The 26149-nt window shown below is 38.4% G+C and overlaps 2 protein-coding genes across 2 annotated transcripts in view; one reads left to right on the top strand and one right to left on the bottom strand.

Moving 5' to 3' along the window:
• Positions 1–918: 918 nt before the first annotated feature.
• On the bottom strand, positions 919–22868 carry RAD51AP1 (RAD51 associated protein 1). Its single transcript, XM_030322819.1, has 9 exons — positions 22744–22868; positions 19820–19869; positions 17452–17593; positions 14757–14866; positions 13291–13377; positions 12615–12764; positions 7472–7636; positions 4117–4266; positions 919–1729 (listed from the first exon to the last, which is right to left on the bottom strand). The coding sequence occupies exons 1-9, from the start codon at positions 22758–22760 to the stop codon at positions 1596–1598; spliced, it is 1005 nt and encodes a 334-aa protein (XP_030178679.1). The 5' UTR covers positions 22761–22868; the 3' UTR covers positions 919–1595.
• Positions 22869–23219: 351 nt separating this feature from the next.
• CB4H12orf4 (chromosome B4 C12orf4 homolog) overlaps positions 23220–26149 on the top strand; it is a 49885-nt gene continuing 46955 nt past the window's right edge. The window contains exons 1-2 of the mRNA XM_030321663.2: positions 23220–23303; positions 25139–25333. Of these exons, the coding sequence (XP_030177523.1) occupies positions 25156–25333 (178 nt within the window). The 5' untranslated portion in view covers positions 23220–23303; positions 25139–25155. The remainder of the gene's footprint in view (positions 23304–25138; positions 25334–26149) is intronic.

Raw genomic sequence — 26149 nt, 5'->3', positions numbered from 1 at the left:
GGGACAGAAAACATTGGAAAGCTAAAAAACAATGAAGAACAGGCAGAGATGTGGGGAGAAAATTATACAAGAATAGTGTCACGTGGGACCAGGAAATAAAATGTGATGAATAGGGCCTATAAGATTAGGTGAGAAAAATGTACACTGCATTTGACAATGAAAGGCCATTAGTGCTGTCTGCAAGGCCAGTTTAAACATAATTTAAAGTCGTTTTCAATACAAACTATTACTCTGAATGACACAAGAGAAAACAGGTTCATCACGCTGGTGCCTCTGGATGACTAATCAGTGACATCAGTACCTCATACATGGTAGGCTCTTAATAAACGTTTCCTGTTGAACTGCACCAGACAGCATGCATCTCAATACGTTGTACCTGAATATATGTTTTCAGAAGTGGATGTCGCAGGGTAGGTTAGGAGGTACATGACAGTGTAAAAACATATGCAAGAAAAAAAATGTATAATAGCAACAGGCAAATGCTCACTTCAGTCATAATTCTAAATTACTTATTTTCACATTAACATAGATGTTTCTACAAACATGTAAAACTGAACTAGTAATATTATACATGTTTAAATGGTTGACATGATTTGAAGAGCTTTTATTAAAAAGTGATCAGGAGCTGGCTGAAACTCTCACCAGAAAACGTAAAATATCCATAACTACTTTTATTCATAACAAGTTCAGAGCTAAGCTTCCTGAAAAGCTGGATTATCTAATATCATAATAGAGATGACCAGATACTCGACAGCCATCGTCTAAGGTACCGGCTTAACATAAAGTGATGATTTGAAGAAACAGCTCCCTCCAGCCCCCACCCCTTATATTCACAACAAAAAGACTAATTTTTTTTTTTCATAAAGCATTCATTTAATCTAATTAAATATAGACAACCTAATGAAATGTAGACAAATGTAGACAGGTGCAATGGGCTCAAGGAAAGAGCATATCAAAACTTTTTCACTTTTATTAAAGGCTTTGATGAGAACTTCATAAAATGTCATGAAATTCTATTTGCTATACAATAAACATCTACTTCTGAGTAGGCGACATAGGTCATTATAGCAACCATTTTAATGGGTAAATGAATTCTGAATTCTTAGTATTTGACTAAAATATGAAACATTTTTGCAATTAAACTGACAATGTAGCTTAAGTAAGATTTCAGAAATGTCTCCTGGAAAAAGTGGGAATGTTTCCTTTTAAACTCTGAATAGTTACAGTTAAGGTGCCATAAATTAGACAAAGCTAGAAAGGAGCATCCTGTTTCTAGAAAAGAATAGCATGCAACATGGACTTTCTCCATGTCAAACTGACAACCACTAAATGACAATGACTTATTATACACAGGAAAAATAGAACACATTCTCCAGAAGGAAAGGGCATTACAAGATAATTCTGATAAACAAACCCCTTATTGAAATCTTGAATAGCTTCAGAGAACATCATCATGGAATGGGTAGAGGCAATTTATAGGACATTAAAGGATTCCTTTATCTTATGATACCCTCCTTAAATATAAACACAAATCAAATATAAACACACTTGTAAAACTGTGATTCTCTTAATCAAACATGTGTTTACTATCACACTCAGCTACTAGCGGCATTTGGATGCAAAGGTTTAACTCGTGCTAATCTGGACAAACCCAGGCGGAGACTCTGATTTGGAGACTTAACAGACACGCCTGCCAGTGGGCTCCTGATGCTGCTGCTTCCGGACATCGCTGAAAGAAAACATAGCACCTGATGCTGATGATGTTAGAAATCTCCTAACAAAGATCAACTTACAAAACAGAAGATGCAAAAAAAGGTAGGTAGAGATTACTCTGGTATACAAGCTCTATTCAAGCTACAAACAAGATCAAAAGAATGAACAGTATTAAAGATTAGAAAGAATATAGTACTGCCTATTTTCAAACATGCTCCGAAGGCAAGGTAACGACACCAAAACTTTAAGCATGAAAGCTGAAGTTGGTAAGTTGGGAGCAAATAACATTGGTTGCAGAGGCATAGAGAATAAAGAAATGCATGCGGTTATAATTTCTAGTAGTAGAAAAATCTAATGCATTTTTTAAAAATCCCATATTTTTCCAAATACTCCTTGAATCTATTTTTTTTTTCAAATATTAAATAACTGTAAACACGACCAATACTCGTTTTACTTATTTATACTAGTTCTTTCAAGTGACATTGTATAGTATTTGCCTTCTCTGACTGGGGCTGGGGTGGGTGAGTGAAATAGATAAGGGGGGGATAAAGGAGATTAAGAGGTACAAACTTCCAGTTATAAAAGAAATGTCCCAGAGATGAAAAGAATAGCACAGAGAATATAGTCAATAATATTATAATAATGTTGTTTGTTGACAGATGGTGACTACACTTATCATGGTGAGCACTGAGTAATGTATGGAATTGTTGAATCAAGATACGCCTGATATTTCAGAAGATGAAGTAATTAAGAGACATTAAGTAATTATGCAGTCTCAGACTGAAACCCTTTCCTTTTAATGCTTTTTTTTTTTTTTAATATTTCAAGCTTTTATTTAAATTCTAGTAAGTAACATATAGTGTAATATTAGTTTCAGGAGTAGAATTTAGTGATTCATCACTTACATATAACACCCAGTGCTAATCCCAACAAGTGCCCTCCTTAATGCCCATCACCCATGTAGCCCATCCCCCCACCCACCACCTCCCCTCCAGCAAACCCCCAGTTTCTTCTCTATAGTAAGAGTCTCTTATGATTTGCCTTGCTCCGTTTTTTTCCCTTAAATTCCACATATGAGTAAAATCATATGGCATTTGTCTTTCTCTTATTTATTTCATTCTAGCTCCATCCACATCACTGCAAATGACAAGATTTCATTCTTTTTCATGGCTGAGTAATACTCCATTGTGTGTGTGTGAACACCACATTGTCTTTATTCATTCATCAGTCAGTGGACATTTAGGCTCTTTCCATAGCTTGGATATTATTGATATTGCTGCTATAAACTTGGGGTACACGTGCCCCTTTGAATCAGCATTTACCCAAAGGATACAAAAATACTGACTCAGACTGAAATCTGTCTATTAATACCTAGTTATCAGGGAGTGACCACTATGGACCAATCAAGAAATGTCAGTAAGGGGCACCTGGGTGCCTCAGTCAAGTTAAGCATCCCACTCTCGATTTCAGCTCAGATATGATCTCACAGTCATAAGATTGAGCCCCACCTTGGGCTCCAAGCAGAGTGTGAAGCCAGCTTAAGATTCTCTCTTTCCTTCTCCCTCTGCCCCTCCCCCAATCTCTCAAAAAAAAAAAAAAAAAAAAAGAAAAGAAAAGAAAAAAGAAATGTCAGTGAAAAGAAGTAAACCAAACCTGAGTAGATTTGGAGGGACTTAGAAAAGGAAAGGGGACAAAGGGGGAGAGACATATCAGACAGAGGAAACTGTATACAGAGAGGCTCTTAGAGAAGATATACATCGTGTTTAAGGAAGAAAAACTGTATCAGTTTCACTGGACTAGGAAGTGGACACAGGACCAGTTATGAAGCCACAGGTAGCTTGGGCATGAAATGAATGGGGCCTGGACTAGGGTTTTGGTAATGTCAGGAAGGGTGAAAGCCAAAGAATTCTTGAAGGATCAGCAAGGCTTGGCTGTGGAACAAAAGAACACAAAGGGAAGAGAAGTCAAGTCTGCTAGGGCATTTGTGAAATGCTACAAGTCCCACGTACAGGTCCTGAGGCTTCGGTCAGACTATGATCAATGGATCTTGAGCAAACAGACTTGTTGCCAAAAATAAATATCAGGAATTTAAAATGTGGACACTCTTTGACACTGTAATTCCACTACTAGAAATTTATCCTAAGAAAATAATCAAGGATGTGCCCACAGATTTCTAAAATAAGGATGTCTGTGCTTCTTGTAACCTTATTTATGACACTGAAAAAACAATAAGCAATCTGGATGCTCAGTATAAGGGAATGATAAATGACAAATAAATGCAGCAACTAAAAACCTTGGTTCTGAAGAATACGTAATAATATGGTATAACATTTGCAACTAGGAAAAAAAGCTGACAGTGATAATTTTCCAAGCCTCTGCCCTTAATCAATAAATATACCATACCTGGTGGGACCCACTTAGGTTTTTTGTTTTCAGCCAAAGGACTGCGTATTTGTAATGGTTTCCTAGTGACCTCCGAAGAACCAGAAACCTTTTTTGGTGAAGGCTGAAGTTCTGATTTCACAGAAGCTGGAGCAGAGTCTCCTGAAGTCACTTTAAAAAACATACATAGAAAAAGGTTTTCATAGAGGAAGAATAAGTCTGGCAGGTAGGTATAAAAATTATAAAGTTACATAATCTCATAAAAATTAAAAAGGCAAGATTATCAATTAGAGAAACTCTAATTATACACAAACATTTATTGAGAGCCTAAGAACAGCCATCTTTAATGAGCATTTATATGCCAGGCAGTGTGGTAAGCATGCCATATATATCACTTTTAACCCTTAGAGCAGCTCTCATACCGATATTCCTAGCCCCACTGCCAGATAAGGAAACCGACAGGCTGAGCAGTCTGCCTGCAGTATGCCAGCTGGTGCGTCCCTGAGCCAGGATTAGGAGCCAGGTCTGGCTCCATAGTCCATACCTTATATAATGGCGTCTCATCAGTATATATTGTCAGTGAGACAATATATTAGGCTCTAGGGTTACAAAGAGCTCACAGATCCTGCTGCCAAGGAATTTACGGTTTGGTCACTAGACTCTAGTAGAAAGGGGAAAAAAGTAAAGACGTGTATAATGCAGTGGGGATAAGAGATAAGACAAAGTCTAGAGGTATACACAGGAGGGAACCTACAATCTGTATGCATACCTGCATAGGGGTAAAAGTTACAAGGAAGTTGTTTGAGGATAGTTTGAGCCAAATCAAGGCTGAAGAGGAAAGATGAGTTAGAGGGAAGTTTTCCAGGCAGAGGGAGTAGAGCATGCAAAGCTGGAGAATGCAGCAGGTCCCAGGACCGGCCTCTGGTTCAGTATGGCTGGAGCAGGAAGGTCAAGGAGAGAGACACGGACAGGGTGCACATCACTGATGAAGAGCTGTGTGCACCAGTGAAGGTGTCTGGCTAGTCACAGTCATGTACTGGTTTTTCTTGGGAACACTTGTGTTCTGAACACATCTTTCTGATGGTAGCGTATGGCAAGCAGACCACCCAGAAGGCTCTTCAGGTTATAAAGAGGTAGGAGGTGATAAAGGCCTGAACCCAGGGAGCATGAAGGAAAGAACAGCAGTTGGAGATCTTTTAGGAATTAGATGGGGGGAGGTAGTGATGGAGATGAAGAAATAATCATAACTTGCAAGTTCCTGTCATGGGCACACTGCTGGATGGTATCATTTACCCAGAGATGAACACAAGAATGAGACTAGGTTTTGGTGTCTGGGGTGGGGGGAGAGAGGGATGTGCTGGAAATGAAGGGAGGAGAGGTAGAATATAAATTCACTTCTGAGATAATGCTTGCTGTGATATACCTAAGGATATCTAAAGGTATTTGAAGATGAACATTTTCACTATATACTCTTCTTAATGTTAACCTCTATATTCCCTAGATCAGCACTGTCCAACAGAAGCTTTTTTGCTGTGATGGAAATTCTGTGCTATCCGTGTGATAGCCACTAGCCACATGTTGTTATTAACCACTTGAAATGGGGTTAGCAAAACCTGAATTCACTTTTAAAGTTTATTTAATTTCAATTAAGTCTAATATAGCTGTATACAGCCAGTGGCTATCATATTGGACAGCACAGCTCTCAAAAATTTTCTCTATCAAGGGAAAAATTGTAACATGTGCCTGATGAAAAGACTCTCAATGGTTATTCCATATGTTACTAGTGGGACTAGTAATATATTCCATATTTCCTAATTCTTAACCCCATTATTTGGCAGTTAAATTTTACTACTAAAATTATATTTTAAGCTTCCTTGTGAAACAACTTGCTCCAATCCAGTAGACCTGAAATGGTAAATTCCAATGTGTAAACTAACATTTTATTCTTAATTTTTAGTGTGTCTTGGTGAGGAAGCATAAACAAGCATCCAAAGAAAATATAAAATACATTCATACTGTCAATGACTTTTTCATATCAGTTTGTGGTAGGCAGAAGGATGGACCCTCAAAGATGTCTATATCCTAATTCCCAGGACATGTGTATGTCACCTTCCACAGCAAGGGACTTGGCAGATGTCATGAAGTTAAGGATCTTGAGAGGGGGAGACTATCTTGAATTATCTGGATGGCCCAATGTACTCACAAGGGTCCTTATAAATGAAAGTGAGAACCAGGAGAAAGAGAAAGAGAATCAGTGATGTGATGTGAGAAAGTCCCTGCCTTTTCTGGCCTTGAAGGTGGAAATGGACCCCTGTGGACCACCAGTCAAAGGGCACAGGCAGACTCTAAATGCCAGAAAAGTCAAGAAAAGGAATTTTCCCCCGGAGCCTCCACAAAGGAACACAGTCCTGCTACGAGCTTGATTGTAGTGCAGTGAGAAGCACTTTGAACTTGTGGCCTCCTCAATTATAAAATTATAAATTTGTGGTTTTAATCCACTACGTTTGTGGTTATTTGTCATGGCAGCAATTGGAAACTAATATACAGTTTTATCTCTAAAACCCACTGCACTTAAAACCTAATTTCTGAAAACCAGATGAATCTGTCAATTTAAAAAGACACTAATTAAAACCTTATTAATTCAGAATACAGTACAGGGAGGAATATGAATCAGTATTTAGTCCTTATTTCTCAGTAAGTACTCAGCACCACACTAGTTAAGGTGACAGCAGCTCCCAGCACCAATAAATGGAGTCTGAATAATGGAAATCTTAGTTTCAAACAATGAAGACAGAAAAATATATATCGATAAGTAAAGAAAAATCAAGTTAATGTAAGTTATAGTTTATAATAATCTATTATATATTATGAACTCAAGAAAAACCAAAAAAGCCCTAAAACACATAGCAAAAGGGTTCTCAAATCAAAGACTAAGTCAAGCATGAAAGCAAGAAATTAGAATCATGTAAACTTCCCTGTTAACTGCCTGGAAAAAATGTGGTCCAGTGGCTACAACTTGGGCTCTAAATGGACAAAACTAGGTGCAAATTCTAGCTCCTCATTTAATTAGCTGTAAGAATTCCTACAAATTATTTAACCTGAGCCTCAGTTTTCTCACTATCAAATGCAGGTGATAATAGCTACCTCAGAGGGTGGCCATCAGTGCTAGTGGAGGGTAATTCTAGTAAGAGCTGGTAGGCAGTAGACAGTGGGCAGAACTCGTCTGCTTTTCTCCCTTCCCCATCCCTCCTTCCATCTACATATCTTAGCTAGAAATGAACACTGGCAAAATGTTACGGAGAACAAAGGCAAAGGTAAGAAAAACACAAATAAACCAAATACGTTTTATAAAGTTAGTGTTTTGGATTAAGCTTACCCAAAGTATTACATTTGGATTTAGGTTTCTTCTCCTTCTTTTCAACTGGGGATTTGACCTTCACTTCTTTCTTTTTAATTTCTTTCACTTTATTTTTTCTCACAGTGAAGTCTTCATCATTATCTTCACTCTCACTAAAATCAGAGTCATCCTCGGACTCTTCACCTAAAACAAGAGGATTGCATATACTTGATCTTTGTTCTAAAAAGTGAGGCTTCCATGTATACCTGAAACTAACACAACATTGCTTGTCAATTTACTTCAATTAAACAAAAAATGGGCTTCTATGGCCTTGAATTTACAGCCTTTGCACTAGAGTCTTGTGCGCCTCCTGCTATGCTATGCCACCGCAGTCACTGAGAGGTCACCTGGGTTTGAATCCTGGCCCCTCGGCTCACACTTTGTGTGACCCTAGGGCGCTCACTTCACTCGGCTTAAGTTTTCTATGTATAAAATGAGGATCACCATAAAACCTACATCATAGGGTTGCTGTGTGGATTCAATGAGTTAATAGAGGCAAAGCCTTTAGAATGACATCTGGCAGACAACAAGCAAAACAGAATTGTTTGCTCTCACTATTATCATTATAGTTCCCATCAGTAATCTTTGCTTCCAGTATTTCCAGTTTAATTCAGTGACTTTCGAAAAGAATGATAGGGTACAACGTTACCAGCTCTTTCAAAACAATGATCTTGATGGTGATAGTAACATTATACCTTCCCTTAATCACGTAAACTTCAACATTCTAGAATAGAAACCCAATGGGAATCTAGAACAGACTAACCATACCACAACATCTTAACTTATAATCCTACATATGATTTCATTTGGGCACACCTGTTATTTCCCACAAACCCTTCTCTGTACTGCGATGCTACAAGCCAGAGAAGTAATAGATTAAGGAGCTACAGCTGCTCTGGGAATAAGCACAAAGAATAGCTGATAATCAAGCAACGATTCTTCTATTTTGGGTGGGGGAGGGCCAAGGTGGGGGAGGGGGTCAGAAAACCATGTCTTGTAAATAATAAATTCTGAATGCTAAGTGTAAATAAGGATTATTAGTACTATATTCATAAAAACTTTACTTTTTTTTAATTATAAAAGCAGTATATGCTTATTGCAGGAAATGTAGACCACAACAAAAAAGTATTAAGGCAAAAGAAAATCTCCTAATCTCACCACTCAGAGATAACTGTTATGCCCACCACATATAATATCTACCTATCTGTAAGAAATATTTATATAAAAATAAATATCCATAAAGTTTTTCAAGCATACACAACCTGAAACAGTAACACAGCACTCAGATTCAATATTCATCAATACTTTGCTACATCTGTTTCATCTCTCTCTCTCTCTCTCATCTTCTTCCTTTTCTTCTGGAAGTATGTTAAAATAAGTCTGAGGCATCAGGTCATTACAATTGTACATACTTCACACTGCATCTCTAGAATACATGAGCTTTTTTTTAAAAAACACAACAATGTCATTATCATATCTTACAGTATCAACGATAGTTTCTTGGTATAATCTTCTATCCAGTCCACATTAACCACTTTTTTTTTAAGCCCCCAATATGGGGCCTTGAACTCATGACCCCAAAATCAAGACTTGAGCTGGGACCAAGAGTCAGACGCTTAACTGACTGAGCCACCCAGGTACCATTTAATCACTTTAAAATAGAGCTATTGAAGTAACCAAGTCAGTTGTCCTATAGAACTTCTGACATTCTGCATTTGTTGTCTGCTTTCTTCCTCATGGTGTTTTGCTTATTCTGTGAGCTGGAATTTTCTCAAGGCCCAATTAGAATCAGGCTCACCTTGTCATTTTTTTGTAAGAATGTACTTCATAAGAATGCTCTGTACTTCCTATTATATCAGATCAGAAAGCATAGAACGTATGGTTGTCCCACTCTTGGTTGGCACAGTTGCCGCCAGCCTGAATTCTCATCGTGAAGATCCTCGTCAGCTTTCCATTGATGGCCTTTGCCTAAATTAACAATGTCATTATGATCTTCAAATTACTATTTCCTTATTCTGTCTTTCCATACAAATAAAAACTTAAAAACACATGAGAGTAATCAACCCACATATTCACATGACGATTACTGGGTTATATAGAATTAGCCATATAATGCCAGCAGACCACACGAAGGCTGCTATATATAGAACTTTGAAAAATCAAATAATTGGGGCACCTGGGTGGCTCAGTCGGTTAAGTGTCCGACTTCAGCTCAGGTCATGATCTCACGGTCCGGGAGTTCGAACCCCGCGTCGGGCTCTGTGCTGAGGCTCAGAGCCTGTGCTCAGAGCCTGGAGCCTGCTTCAGATTCTGTGTCTTCCTCTCTCTCTGACCCTCCCCCGTTCATGCTCTGTCTCTCTCTGTCTCAAAAATAAATAAAGATTAAAAAAAAAGAAAAAAGAAAAATCAAATAATTATTTCTGGAGTCCCAAAAGGACCTAGGTTCAGGGAGGGCAAGTAGTGGAGTTTCTCCAAAGTTTCAAAATATAGACTCTAGAAGGACAAAACTTCCTATGTATCCCACAGTTCTGGTAGTGCATGTGTTCTTTTCTTGGCCTGAGAGGATAAATGGTAGCAACTGGCTAAACTCTACTTATCAAACTTATCTAACGGTAAGGTCCAACTGACCATCATCAGTCAACAGAGAAAGCAGTTAAATCATCTGGTGGTGGTAAGTGGAGCTCCCAGAATTCCAAGTCATTAGCATACCAAATTGGTGAAGCTGAAAGGCCCAAAAAAAGGGGTTAGGATTCTGTGAATCTTTAGATGTCCGTAAGAAAAGTCTATGTTCTCTCCAATTTTCATTTTTCTTTCCCTGCTGAAGGTCACAAATGATCCTTTCTCTTCTCATCTAACTACCATTCTATTTTGTTTCTATGAATTTGGCTATTTTAGATACCTCTTATAAGTGGAACCACCCAGCATTTGTCTTTTGTGACTGGCTTATTTTGCTTAGCATAAAGTTTTTACGGTTCACCCAAGTTGTAGCGCATGATGGGATTTCCTTCCCTTTGAACGCTGAAATTCTATTGTATGTATAGACCACATGGTGTTTATCCATTAAACTGTTGATGGGCACTTGAGTTGCTCACCCCTTAGCTACTGTGAATAACACTGCTATACATATGGGTGTGCAAATATCTGAGACCCTGCTTTCAATTCTTTTGAATATATACCCAGAAGTTGGGATTGCTAGATCACATGATACTTCTATTTTTAATGTTCTGAGGAGCTGCCACCCTGCTTTCCATGGTGGAAATCCCACTAAGAGTGAACAAGGGTTCTAATTTCTCCACATCCTTACCACACTAGTTATTTTCTGTTTTTTTGACATCCTAATGGGTGTAAGATGACACCTCATTGGGATTTTGATTTGTATTTCCCTAATGATACTGATATTGAGCATCTTTTCATATGCTTTTTGGCCATTTGTGTTTTTGGAGATTTTAACAACTTCCTTTCAAAGGCATAGAGGCGACTTTAAAGTCACTATCCAAATTATAACCTCGATAAAAACTTACTTTTATAAAATTATTAGAGAGATAATATATGAAGTTGGAATGCAAATAAGAGAATATTATTCTTTTTAAATTCTATCATACCTCTAGAAACATAACCCATTAATTACATAAACCCAGCAAACAAAGCAAGTGATTTCATTTCCACATAAACATTTTTAACCACTATTAAAGACAAATTAATTTCATTGGCATGTTAAGTAGACTTGCAATTTATAACTTTAAAATTGTTGACTGATTTTTCTGACAAGCATGTGTCAAATAACAATAATGACATTCTGGAAGTGCTACAATCATATCCCCGAAGAAACAATTAAACTGACAAGGAGTTATTTTCTTATTTTGGGTTTTTTTGTATTAAGTAACCTTAAGTTGGGAAACATTCAGTCCATGCTCTACTATGCTTCTTCAGGGCATTTTCTTTCCGTGGCTCCTACTTTCCGGTGCTCCAGTTACATCAGTGTTTCTCAAAGTAAGATCCCTAGACTGTCTGCTTTGGGATGACCCAGGTCATATAAAGGGGCAGGTACTGGTTCAAAAGGCAGACGTCTGGGCTCTACTCTGTCTTCCTCTTCTACATAGCTCTTCTACGATGACACTTGATACATTCTACATTTCATTACTGTCTGTGTCCCCTCACTCAACTTTAAGCTTCTTAAGGGAGCTCTGTTTTGTTCACTGCTATATTTGTAGTGTCTTCAATATAATGTACATAACAGATACTCAAATATTTATAAAATGTTGATGAACAAATCCATTTGTCAATAGCATGTTAAAATCTATCAAAATATAGCATCCGATTTGGCACAAATTTATGGATTTATTCATTTTAATTTTTAATTAATATATTATGATGCTCTGTCCAGGTCACTATGCTTCCCATTTGTCCTAATTTCTGAATGAATCTGAAAAACAAAGTCACAAATAAAAATATAGGTTTCAGGGGCGCCTGGGTGGCGCAGTCGGTTAAGCGTCCGACTTCAGCCAGGTCACGATCTCGCGGTCCGTGAGTTCGAGCCCCGCGTCAGGCTCTGGGCTGATGGCTCGGAGCCTGGAGCCTGTTTCCGATTCTGTGTCTCCCTCTCTCTCTGCCCCTCCCCCGTTCATGCTCTGTCTCTCTCTGTCCCAAAAATAAATAAACGTTGGAAAAAAAAAAAAAATTAAAAAAAAAAATATATAGGTTTCATATCACTTCATCCCCAAGATATTTCATGGATTTCTAGTATTATAGAAAGAAGTGTACACTTCTTAGAAAGTGCCAGCCTGCCTCCTTAGCCTCTTCTAGAACATTCTCTGCCCCAGGCTTCCTGATCACTTTCTTCTATGTGTGCTTATCTATGCCATTGTTGATGCTTTTCTATCAGTCAGGAACGCTATTTTACCCTTTTAGTTTGTGTAAATACTACTTATTTTTCAAGGTACAGCTTAAAGGTCACCTACACATGAAGCTTTTTCCCCAAATGGCAGAGCTGGATGTAACTGTCCTGTAAGTTCAAGTTTGCATATACCAAACATTTAGCACAGTGCTTTGCATCCACTAATGGTCTTTAAGAACTTTTTACTGAATTTCCATAGGCTTAATTTGGAGGTAGGATATAACTCACCAGTTGCAAAGTCTGGTTCAGAGTCATTAGCACTATCGCCATCACTGCCTTCCAGAAGAATCTTCCTCTGTTGTACCATAGCCTTTGATGCTGCTTTTCTTTTCCCTTGAACACCAGGAAAATCATCTTCCTCAGTAATCTTATCCAAATCTTCAGGAGAGGCATAAAAACCAACAGAAAACTTTTTGTGACAGATTAATATTGAAAGAACTGCAAAATAGACTTCTATCACATCCGTTGTTTTTATCTTCCCAGCTTCATTCCTCCGCTGCTTCTAATAGATCACATAGTCCAATCTGGCACAACCATGATAAACGTCAGTATCCTGACAACAGAGTCCAGTTTAAGGATAAGTGTGAGACCCAACTGAGGAGGCTTTCCCCAAGAAATCTGAAAAGTGGAGCAAGGAAGATGCAGCCCCTTTCTTCAGTGGTCAACAGCTATCAACTAGAAGCCACAGGTGGTCATGACCTTCCACCAGGGAAGAAAAGGAAAATTGGTCTGCAGTAAAAGAGAAAAAGACTAAAACACAAAGAAACAAAGGAGAGGAGGTGAAGAGAACCTTGACAAATTTAAATATCTTGGTTCTAGCTACAGTGTCAGGCATTGAAATAGAAGTTAGAAAAATAGCTTGTTGATAGAAAAAATTAGTATTATTATTAATATCAAAGCTTACCTAAATAATCGCTGGCTACACTGCAATTGGAGATATGAGGGGCCTTACTCATTGTTTCACTTCCACGACTGTCACACTTTTCAATGCCTAAAGATAAGGAGGAAGGAAAAAGATACAGATGCACCTTAGTCAATGGGTAGAAATAGGAAAACTGGTGTTCAAATGTAAAAGCATTCGGATACAGATGAATGATCCAAGCTCAAGCTAGTATGACTTACCTTGGAAAGGTCAGCATACGGTTTAGGAGTTGGGCTCTGAAATCAAACACACTTAGACTTAAGTTGAAATTCAGGCTCTACCCCTCCAACTGGCTACACGAGTATGGGAATATGGCTTATCCTAAGACTTAATGTCCTCATCTATATTGTGGAGAGAAAAAATAGAGCGTGGACTAATTAGGTGTATTGTGGGGGATCAAAGTGGGTCACATGTAGAAATTGCTTACTGTAGTGCCCAGCACATAGGAAACAGTCAATAAATACTAACTATCATTTCTGTGTAATAGATACATGCTTTTACTAACAAAGACTTTTCAATCATTATAATAACGTTAAAATGATCTAAAGTATTTCAAGAGGACTTTGAGTCATGGTAACTGTACTATTAAATCCCAGTGCTATAAAGTATATTAATCTATGAGAAGTGGTACTTCCAAGGAAATCCTGCTATATATTCTACCAGCTCTTACAGGAGAGAGATGAGTTCCATTTTCTCAGTTTTGGATATAAGATAATTCTCTTTGTTTCTTTGATTTCCTGATTAGTAAACGGCTCCCTAATCAATCAACAGTGTTTTATTTACTGTCAAATAGGAGGCAATAATGACTGAAACATCTATACCCCTAAATGAGCTAATGAGTTAAAAATATCCTCCAACATAAAAGAAGCTAAGTCAAAACAATTTCATCCAAAAAGCATGCTAACAGTTTGAATGTCTTTTCCAAGAATAATGATTTCTGCCTCTCCAGAGTATCAATATTGCCATCTGCTACACAGTTGCTACAAAAATCGAAGGAGGAAAACCCAGAGAAATCCAGAAGTCCTACATCTTGTAAGTCCACTGAGCCTGCTAACCAAACTAGTACCTTCAGCCTTCGTAAATAATAAAAATTACCCTCACTAGATCATGTTTAATTTGAATTTTGAGAGAAAAGAGATGGGTTATTAGGACTGTATAGACCAATTCATTTGCTTAAGAAATTAAATTTCCACTGTAAACAAAAGTGACTTGCATCCAAGCTCATAGTCCATGACTTAGTCCAGAGTTGGCATGAGGTGTTAAGCAGAGAGATGTGTGTGCATGAACGACATTCATGCAGAATAAAGCACGGAATCTAATTATGCCAGTTGCTCCATTTGCTATCCAAAGTATTAAACACTTATTGTTTCCTCTATGAAGGCTCATCCGGAGACACAATTACAAAAGCAATGAGGTTACAAAAAGAAATCTATAGAAAGTAAAGTTACTTTTATCTTGGGCCTCTTCCGCATCAGTGGTGACTGTTGGAAGTTCCTTCACTGATAAAGCAAGTGCGACTTCTAAGTCTCGCTGGTAGAGCTTGTCATCTAAAGCTATCCTAAAGGGAGGCAAAAAAATAAAAATGAGTTTTTAAAAATATCAATCTCAACCAAACAGCAAAATCTGAGATTTTTCTGAATCACTATTTAAGAGCTGCTAACCTCACAAAAATGTTTTCTAAACAGTAATCGTGATCATAACTGACTTTAATGGTTAAGACTGCTAATGTGAAGTAATGTCATGTTACAGATGCATACGAGATTGAAAAAGCAGCAGTCTGTGCTGTTGTACGTATTGCCTCCTTTCAGGGTAATGTCAGTCCTTGTTACCAATGCCAAGCGCCTGCTCAACCTAGAATAAAGACTTTCCTCAAAAATCCACTTAGAAATCTTCCTTGACCTCACTCACACCTCCTTAGACAGGTATTATAGCTCTTTTATTAAACTGTTCCTCCCAATCTAGACTTTAACAGATATGTCACCAGGTACTTACTGTGTATGAGGCACTGCACTAAATAGAATACTACAAGTACCCTCAAGGAGTCTGCAATTAATGAGGAGGGTAGGGAAATAAGACGTACTGATAATTTTCCTATATGAGCAGATTATTATGTCTCCTATTAAAGGTGGTCAGAGTGTTAGGGTGTGTAAGAAAAGAAACCAAAGACAGATTTAAGAAAAAAGTTATATAAAGGACGAAATACTGAGATGCACCTTGAAGGATTTATTTTTTAAAAATAAGTTTTATTGAGATATAATTCACACAGCATTAAACTCACCCTTTTAAAGTGTACAATTCAGCAGTCTTTAAGTATATTCAGAGTTGAGAAACCATCACCACTACCTACTTTCAGAATATTTTCATCACCCCCAAAGAGACCCTATATCCATTAGCAGTCACTCCCTGCTTACCCGCCCCTAGCACCTGGCAACACTAATCTACTTCCTGTTTCTATGGACTCACCTATTTTAGACATCTCAAGTCAATGGAATCATACATGTGGACTTTTATGTCTGGCTTCTTTTGCTCAGCATGTTTTCAAGGTTCATCCATGTTGTAGCATGTATTAGTACTTCTTTTTACTGCTGAATGATATTCCAGTGTATAGACAGACCACATTTTATTTATCCACTCATGAGTTGGACAGACATTTGGACTGCTACCATTTTCTGGCTATTGTGAATAATGCTGTGAAGCTTTGTGTCCAAGTTTTTGTGTGGGTGTATGTTTTCATTTCTCTTGAGTACATACCTAGGCAGGGTCATAAAATAACCCCATGTTCAACATTTTGAGGAACTGCTACTCTGCTTTCCAATGTGGCTGTACCATTTTACATTCCCAGCAACAATGTACGAGAATTCCAGTTTCTCCACATCCTCATTACCATTGGTTATTGTCTGTCTTTTTGTTTATGGCCATCCCAAAGGGTGTGAAGTATTATCTCACCGTGGTTTTGATTTGCATTTCCCTGATGGCTAAGGATGCTGAGCATCTTTTATGTGCTTATTATTAATTTGGAGATGTTCTTTGGAGAAATGTCTACTCAAATCCTTTGCCCATTTTGTAAATTGAGTTATTAATCTATTTACTGTTGAATTGTAAGACTTCTTTATATGTTCTGAATACAAATCCTTCATCAATTATATGATTTGCAAATATTCTCTCTCATTTGTAGGTGTTTTTTTTTTTTTCCACCGTACTTAAACCTAGCACAAGAATCTCAAAACCAAAAACAAAAAAAGAGAAAAAAGTAAAGAGCAGGACATGGGGTAACTTTCTCTGTGTTAATGAGCTTTTCTCCAGCTTGCAGCAGTGAACCACACCATCCCCCGTGTTCCATTTGTTAATAGTCCCCTTCTGCCAATCTCCTCTCCATACTTCAGGTTTGGGGCCTCTCAGGACTTCCTTCCCTCATTCTCTCTTCTCTCTTGGAACTAGTGGAAATCCAGAATTCGTCTAGAAACTATAGGACCTTTTCAGTGCTGGACCAGTCTAAACAATATAAAGAAAAAATATCTTTTATCTGCAGAAAAATACATGGTTTCAATTTTTATAAAACTATCTTTACAGATTGTAATTTTAAACAAAGTAGTCTTGTAAGACTTGAAGACTTTAGAGACAGATATACAGTCCTATAAAGTAAGCTATACCTCCTAAACTTTGTAATTGTCTTTAATGATTGTCTTAATACTTAAATGAATATTTCCTAACATGTTTGTGAATTTCTTTTTTAAGGCAGAAAGTCAGAAGGGGATTAATGGTACATCCCTGTTCTCCTACATGCACTAAATAAAATAATACCTACGACTGGGCTCAAGTTCTAATTTAAATGAAGAGTTCAAGGGACGCCCAGGGGGCTCAGTCGGTTAAGTGTCTGACATTGGCTCAGGTCACGATCTTGTGGCTGGCGGGTTTGAGCCCCATGTCGGGCTCTGTGCTGGCAGCTCAGAGCCTGAAGCCTGCTTCACATTCTGTGTCTCACTCTTTCTCTGCTCCTCCTCCGCTCATGCTTTGTCTCTCTCTCTCTCTCTCTCAAATAAATAAATAAATAAGCATTAAAAAAAATTAAACCAAGAGTTCAAATTTGTCCCTCTTTTAAGTTAACACATCGAATGTATATTTACTGTATGTCTTACCTCTCACCTTTTTTTAGGGGTTTTCTCTTGCAATGGGATATCTTCTTTCTGGAGATTCTTCAGTTTAGGTTTCCTTGTTTCTAGTTTTAACTCCTTTGGTGTTGTTCTGGGTTTTTTATTTAAAGGTGCAGTTGCAGAAATAAAGTCATCTATTCGTGTGTGAATCAAAAATAAAAGAATATATAAAAAATAAATTAATTAAACAAAATAAAATATGAAACTGCTTTTCCTAAGAAATAAAAACATTTTCTTAGCAGCTGAAATTCACTACAGTGTGTGTTCAAGGTTTAAACGTTAAGAAAGTTGTTTAATTGCCATCATTTAAAAAATGTTGGCGTATTATTTGTCTTTATTCTCACTCATGCTTTTCAACTTTGTTTTAGTGGCCTTTGTTTATTAAAATACAAGTCTATCAAAAGCCAATTCACTACAAAATGTGATCTAGTTCCATTGACACTCAACATAAACCTGCTGTGGTAGTTTTTTTTTTTAATTTTTTTTTATGTTTATTTATTTCTGAGACAGAGACAGCATGACTGGGGGAGGGGCAGAGAGAGAGGGAGACACAGAATCAGAAGCAGGCTCCGGGCTCTGAGCTGTCAGCACACAGCCCGACGCAGGGCTTGAACTCACGAGCTGTGAGATCATGACCTGAGCCAAAGTCAGATACTCAACCGACAGAGCCACCCAGGCGCCCCCTTGCTGCCATAGTTTTTACACACATGTGCAGCACGTGGATGAATACCCTCAGGGTACACGTAGTCTTGATTATAGCGTTAGCATTTATTAATACATGTTGTCTCTGCCAAGTTTCCCCATGTTGGAATATGTTAACTTGTGACTTACCCCCACGTCCACCCCATAATGTCTAGAACACTACTGTCAATTTATAAATATTTGGTGACATACTGATAACAGTAATAAAAAGCTACAGATCAGAGTCTACACTATTTTCTCCCAAGTCTTAGACACATTTACAGTTGAGCCCAATGCAAAAAACAGGTTCCTTCAAACCTCTGGATAACTGAACATTTGACTCACAGAAAACTCTGAGAAATACAAAACCTATTTCGAAATATGATGTAATCTAACTAAATGTTTCTCACACTTTTTGACCAAAGTTTCCTTAACAGCAGAGACAAAGAAATATATAACCCAATAGACTATAGCCTATGCCCAACCTTTCTTCAAGGTCTTGTTTTTGTTTCTTTTTTCCTTTCCAAGTTTTTATTTAAATTCCTGTTAACACACAGTGTAATATTAATTTATTAGTTTCAGGTGTACAATTTAGTGACTCTACACTTACATACAACACACAGTACTCATCACAAGTGGTACCCTCCTTAATTCCCACCACTTATTTAACTTACCCCCCCTCCACTTTTTTCTATAATCATCAGTTCTCTATAGTTAAGACTCAGTTTCTTGGTTTGCCTCTCTTCCCCCACCCCATGTTCGTTTTGCTTCTTAAATTTCACCTGTGAGTGAAATCATATGGTCTTTGTCTTTCTCTGACTGACTTATTTCACTTATCCTCTAGCTCCATCCACATTGTTGCCAATGGTAAGATTTCACTCTTTTTTATGGCTGAGTAATATACGATCTAGCAATTGCACTACTAGGTATTTACCCAAAGGATACAATAATACTAATTGGAAGGGACACATGCACCCCAATTTTTATAACAACATTATTCACAATAGCCAAACTATGGAAAGCACCAAATGTCTATCGACGGATGACTGGATAAAGAAGTGGTATAGAAGGTTGGGGTGCCTGGGTGGCACAGTTGGTTGCGCGTCCAACTTCGGCTCAGGTCATGATCTCACAGTTCATGAGTTCGAGCCCCGCGTCAGGCTCTGTGATGACAGCTCAGAGCCTGCAGCCTGCTTCAGATTCTGTGTCTCCCCCCTCTCTGACCCTCCCCGCTCACACTCTCTCTCTCTCTCTCTCACTCAAAAATAAATAAACATTAAAAAGAAAAAAAAAAGTGGTATAGAAGGTCTCATTTTATTGTACAGTTAATGAGGATTTCACATTATATTCTGTAACACATTTGTGTTTCAAAAGACAATGTGTTCCTTCTTAGGGAAAGAGATAGGAGGAGACAAACCACACTATGAGAAACATGGACCTAGAGTAGTTTAGATCTAAAGAGCCATTTCACTAGGTCCTGTTCATTTATCACTTACCTACATAATTCTTGTCAGTGTAATTATCAGTAGAATTATCCCAAATGCTTAGAAAATTACTTTTGCAGCCCTAGCTCATATACAATTGGGTAATATGTTCAATATTAGAGTTCTATATGTCATATGAATTCTGAGAAAATAAATTTCCAAGTTTTTAAAGCAAAAATATGAATCTCTACTTACCATCACTGTCAGAGTCCTCAAACTGTGAGTAATTGACCGATTTCTTATGCCTATGAGCAAGACAATTTTTTAATTACACAAATGCCAATTTCCCACCTCTAATCCTTAAGACCATTGACAGTCTGAGTAAATGAAAATGTGTTTCGATTCTCTTAAGAGTACTTAAACTTGACAGGGCACCTGGGTGGCTCAGTCAGTTGAGCAACCGACTTTGGGTCTGGTCATGATCTCATGGTTCATGAGTTCAAGCCCCGCATCGGGGTCTGTGCTGACAGCTCAGAACCTGGAGCCTGCTTCTGATTCTTTGTCTCCCTCATTCTCTGCCCCTCCCCAACTCATCATGCTCTTTGTCTCTCTTTCTCAAAAATAAACATTAAAAAAATTTTTTTTAAAAAGAAGTTGGATTTTACAGTAGGGACTTAGCATTAGCTAAAATAGTTATAACTATACTTGATATACCTGATAAGGAAAAAAAATAATTCAGATAACCCTCAAAGTAAAAATAATATCATTAGCACAATTTATATACCGTTTAATTGCTGTGGGGCATTTATAAGTTCCTGTTGTATTTATTCTTTTGTTTTATATATGCATTGTCTTCTTACTAGATTATAAACTTGACACTTAAAGATATTCTCTCTCTTTTTAATCTCCCCACAATACTAAATAATGTTCTTTATGCAACGGACGTTGAAACAATGGTGACTTTGTACCTACCACCTCAAATGAATCTTCATACTACTTTAGAAAACCATTAGAAGAAAGTGATATTCAAAGTGAAAAAAAAATAAATTCACTTTCTTCCTTCTTCCTCTAAGCACTAAATGAAATGGCCTTGTAGTTTTCTTTTCTACCTTCCACCAAACACCCAAGTGTGAATAACCTAGTAGGTCAGTTGTTCTTTCAAGGAAAATGGGTATTCTACAAAAAAGAGGTCAGGTCAGCTCCCAACTCAAACAATCTCACAAGTGCTTTGCCTGAAGACAACCACCATAGAAGTACTTTATGTATGTATTTCATTTCCTCATGTAGAATATTAAAATGAAGAATACTCTTGTTATTCTCCTACTCTTTGGAGTTAACGAATTTTAAAAGCTGAATAAAATATGAAAGCCTCTTTAGAAATTCTGAAACTGAATCATAGTAAAAATAAAAACTCTTAAAAAAAATATGCTCAGTAATTGAGCTACAGTGAGGATGACAATTTTTACTGCTTCATCAAGCACATTCTTAAGTGAAACTGGTATTTTTTTTTTTTTTTTGTACCCTGAATGTGCAGCAGGAAAGAATACAATGACACTTGTGCAATATGGTGCCACTGCCTTGATTCATGCTAAGGTGTCAGCAGTTACACCACCATTGCAGTGCAGATGATAAAACAATGAAAAAAGTGAGCAATGTCTTAGGATTATTGTGAAAATAGTTTTGACCTCATGGACCTCCTCAGAGGGCCTCAGGGAACCCTGGGGGTCTTCAGACCATACTTTGACAACTGCTGTTCCAGACAAAGGGATTATGTCCTCGCTACTTGGGTGGACATACTGAAAATCCATTTCAGACTTCATATGTTCAAAATGGAACTCCTGATCCCCCACACCTCCTGAACCTGTTCCCTTTCCTAGTCTTCCTCATCTTGGTTAGTACAAACACCGACCATTCAGTAGCTCAGGCCAAAAACACTGTGAAATCATCCTTTTTTCCCCTTAACCTCCACATTTATTCCATCAGCAAGTTCTGTCAGCAGTATCTCCAAAATATACCCCAAATCCATCTATCCCATTCCATGTCCAATGATAACATCCTACTCCAAACCGCTATCTAATGATGCAGTGGTTTCCTTGTTGCCATTATGGTCACCTTATCTCCCATTCTTTCTCCACCAGCAGCCAGTGAACTTTATAAAACCAAAATTAGATTTTCCTGCCCTATCTAAAACTCTCTGTTGACTTCCCATTGTCCGTAGAATATAATCCAAACTCCTTTTTAAAGCCTGCAAGGTCCTACCTACTCTGACCTCTGCCTATTTCTCTGCCTTAATCCCCTACAATTCTCCCCACTGCTTGTTAATGCTACAGCTTTAGAGGCCTTCTTTCTCTTCCTCAAAGTCAAGCTCAGGGCCTTGGCTTTTGTCCCCTCTACATGGATTGCCCCTGATTTTCTGGCTAGCTCTTTCTCATCACTCATGTCTCAGATCATGTATTATCTCCGCAAAGAGGCACATCCTAACTACAGTACTTACAGAAAGACTTTCCTCCTTCTCACTATCACTTTGCGGTATTTGTGGCCCCCTAACCTCACCCCTGTAACCTCCCACACCTAGTGGGATATATTAATCCTTATTACAATAACTTTCTAAATGAATGGCTGACTGTAGGCCTCCATAGCACTCCACTGTGGTTAAGTAGAGCAATAGTTTCAAATAGCATAATGGAAAACACAGAGGCTCTGGAACCAGTACGATTTAGGTTTGAGCGTTATCCTGCCACTCACTAGCTGTGTGACTCCGTTACCTTGGCCTTTATGCCTGGGAGTTTAAATCGATAAAACAGGAATATCTAGACTGCTATATCAAAGAACTATAGTGATAAAATAAATAAGTAACACGTGAGTAGGAGATGGTTGAAATGTAAAGCGCTGTTCGAATGCTAACAGACCAAAGGCTTATTTAAATGGATGGGTGGGGGGCAGTAAAAGAATCGGCAATTGCTGCAAAGGAAGGCATAGAAGGATAAAGGTAGGATGCTAGGATACTGCTGTGGAATGGGCGGCTCTCAGTGGAGGCTGGAGAGCTCCACAGAAACCGTCCATCCCACCTTCGCTACCCACCGTCCTATTCGGCCCTTTCCCGTCAATCGTGTGCAGGCCAAGTTGCCTACGGCGTCTTCCTGCTTCTTCCCATCCCGCAGATGTCATGAACTACCCACCTCACAGGCCGCACCATGGCCCCCTCCAAGGCTGAAAGTTTGCAGCTTTCAAATTCTTGTTGGCAGCAGTGGCTGTTTCAATTCCCGCCCAAAACCAGACACTAGAGCTCTCCGCCCCCTGCCACCAGCCCTCCAATGATTACCAGCCATCCTTGCTGCGGCGCATGCGCACTGAGAAGAACTGCTGGCTCTCGCAGTTCCCAAGATATTGCCCTTCCGCATCCGGTCTACCAAAGCGGAGCACAAGCTTTGCCAATGCACTTTCGTCACGACAGTGGATTTTTTTTTTTTTTTTTTTTGAGCCTTCTCTGAAATTCACAATAGTAGTAGAAATACGCTTTTTTACATTTTTAAATGGTTAAATTGAAGCGATATGGGAAAATGGGGCACTTAGACCTGGAATTTTCTATAGAGTGTCGAGGAAGAGGAAAAGGTATGGACGAATCTGCTCATGCAGATCTGCTGGCTGTAAAAACAGGTCTGTAAGTCAGCTGATGTTGCCGGCGCCCCAGCTCGTTGATATCTCCGGTGTGTGGACTGCTCCGGACTTAGGCACTAGGGTAGGTGAGCCCAGACAAAGAGCGAGGGACGGAAAGCGTTCAGACTGAAAGCGGCTAATGAAGAGGGTGTTTTCCTTACTCGTCTGGAGCTTCTGGTGCCCACAGCCTACCCCTTCCTTTCCCTAATTTGAGCCTCAGAACCTCCACTCTGGCGGCAGGAGTTCGGTCCAGCCCACATTTTCCCATCTCAGTTTTGCCTCGGAAGCCTTCCTTAGTTTCACCCCTGATTTAAAAAAAATTTTTTAAGTGAGGAGAGAGAACTAAATTATCGGTTTGTTGAAACATAATAAGTTTAAATGTTGAGCCGATTGATACCAGAGCTAATGGTTTTTGTTTACCGAAAATATTGAATTTAAATAAGATTAGGCCGTAAACCTATTTCTGAAACTTTCAGTTCCCTGCTACAGTGTTCCTTTACTCTTTGTCTTCATCGTGTGTATTCAGTTAGCAACCTGTGTTTGTTTTTTTTTTTTATTAACATGCTCGTGAAGAATTTCTTTTATTACTAGTTTTCATCTGCTGATCATCCTATGTTTATCAGATGCTTCGTATTTATTGTTAGATTAATCCTTATAATCTACGAATTAAAAGCTTCCTCAGTGCCTAAAATGAGATCTGAAGAATGATTAGTTGTTATCCAAGGAAAGAAAAGCGGTAAGAGTGCTCTGGTGTCACTTTTTCCACTTCAAAAAGGTTGGAAGTGGAAGGAGAGGTTTAGTATTGAAAGGAGTTCAGTATGACTGGAAAATTGTGAATTTGTGTGTTGGTGAGGAGGGGTACAGGTGCTGGGAGAAAAAGTCTGGAGATATAAGCAGAGACATGGTAAACTGGATTAAGGAGTTTGCATTTTTTAATGTAATTATTTATTTTGAGAGCGACCGTGCGAGTGGAGTAGGAGTAGAGAGAGGGGGGAGAAAGAATCCCAAGCAGGGTCCTCGCTATCAGCAGAGAACCCTTGGGTGGTAGGGCTTGATCCTGGGAACAGGGAGATCATGATCTGAGCGAAAACTAAGAGCCGCTCCCCCGAGTGAGCTACCCAGACGCCCCAAGGAGTTTGAATTTTATCCTGAGAGCAATAGAATATGATCAAAGGGTATTAAGCAGATGAGCAACACAATCAGATAGGCGCTTTGGAAAAATTACTGTAACTTTAGGATAGAGATAGTGTGAAAATTGTTCTGATGGTGAATAGCCTAGAGATAGGGAGCCTAGTAAGGAGGCTGATAAATAAATCTTTAATTGGTGTTGATTCTTACTCTTTTTGGCCAGATTTTCTTCTTGTTGAAAAGTGTCCAGTTTGCCTTTTGGGATATCCTGTACTTTTTTTTTTTTTTTGTATGTCTTTTCTACGTGGAAATCTTTCCAACACCATCTTTCTTCTATGTCCAATAAGATCACATATCTAAGATCTTCAAGATCACTTCTTAGTCCCTGATCTATTTCTTTGACTTGGTATTCCCCATTGTTTCATAAGCTCTCTGTCTACCCATTCATCTCTTTCTAAGCATCTTCTCTGCTCTTCTCTCCATGTTCTTCCCTTATTCTTGAGAACCCTGCCTCAGAATGAAAAATACTTTATTAGCATAATGGTTTTTTCCCCCTAAGTGAAGTTTAAAAGGAGCTTTTTTCCTTAAAAAAAAAAAAAAAAGAAACATCATTTTCTTCATGAAGATGAAAATACAGGAATAAAGGTAGGAAAACCTAGAATAATAAGCTCCAAGTCACACAAACATAATCAGTGAGTGGTGGAATATTTTCTTAGAGGTAGTACGATATAATGAAACATGATTTTTGTGATTTACAATCTGATGGATTTTGGTTTGTTTGTTCTATAGAAACCCTGCGAAAGAAGATGAAGAAAACCAGAGAAAGAGTCTACAACAGAGAGAGGGAATTTGTGTATAAATTCAAAGTAGGAACTCAATGCTTAGAACTGAGGGTACCTCTCAAATTTCCTGTTCAAGAGAATGCGAGTCATCTACATGGACGTCTGATGCTGCTGCACAGTTTACCATGCTTTATAGAAAAAGGTGAGGACTGATTTTTGTAATACAACTTCATTTTCCTATTATCTCTTTCCTTTGACATTTCATATTAGAAAGAATAAGCCTGAGAAGCTTGAAACCGCAATAAAATATGAAGTGTTTAACTGCTTCCAAGAATAAGAATATTCCCCAGATCTTTGTTTTATTGTTTTTTTCTGTACCCCTTGAGTTGTTTAAAAGGCAGTTTAGTAGAAAAATTAATTTACAGGGGTGTCTGGATGGTTCAGTCTGTTGAGTGTCCAGCTTTGGCTCAGGTCATGATCTCAGGTCATGATCTTGCGATTGGTGAGTTCAGGCCCCTCATCAGGCTCTGTGCTAACAGCTCAGAGCCTGGAGCCTGCTTCAGATTCTGTGTCTCCTTCTGTCTCTGCCCCTCCCCTGCTCATGCCCTGTCTCTGTCTCTCTCTCTCTCTCTCTCTCTCTCTCAAATAAATAAATGTTAAAAAAAAATTAAGGGACACCTGTGTAGCTCAGTCGGTTAAGCATCCGACTTCAGCTTAAGTCATGATCTCAGGGTTCATGAGTTAATAAAGCCCCGCGTCGGGCTCTGTGCTGACAGTGTGGAGCCTGAGCCTGCTTCAGATTCTGTGTCTCCCTCTCTTTCTGTGCCTCTCCTTGCTTGCTCTCTCCCTCTCTATTTCTGTCAAAAATAAAACATTAAACATTTTTTCTTAATTAAAAAAAATAATATAATGAAAACTCAGTTACAAAGTCTGGGTTAGAATGCTTAACATCTTAATTTAGTTGGGTGGATTCATTTCAGCTATCCCTGATTATGATATAGAACTGTATTCCCAAATG

This window comes from Lynx canadensis, chromosome B4, assembly GCF_007474595.2.
Source record: "Lynx canadensis isolate LIC74 chromosome B4, mLynCan4.pri.v2, whole genome shotgun sequence".
NCBI lineage: Eukaryota > Metazoa > Chordata > Mammalia > Carnivora > Felidae > Lynx > Lynx canadensis.
Note: the sequence above shows the minus strand (reverse complement) of the source record. Positions and strands in the feature narration are given on the sequence as shown.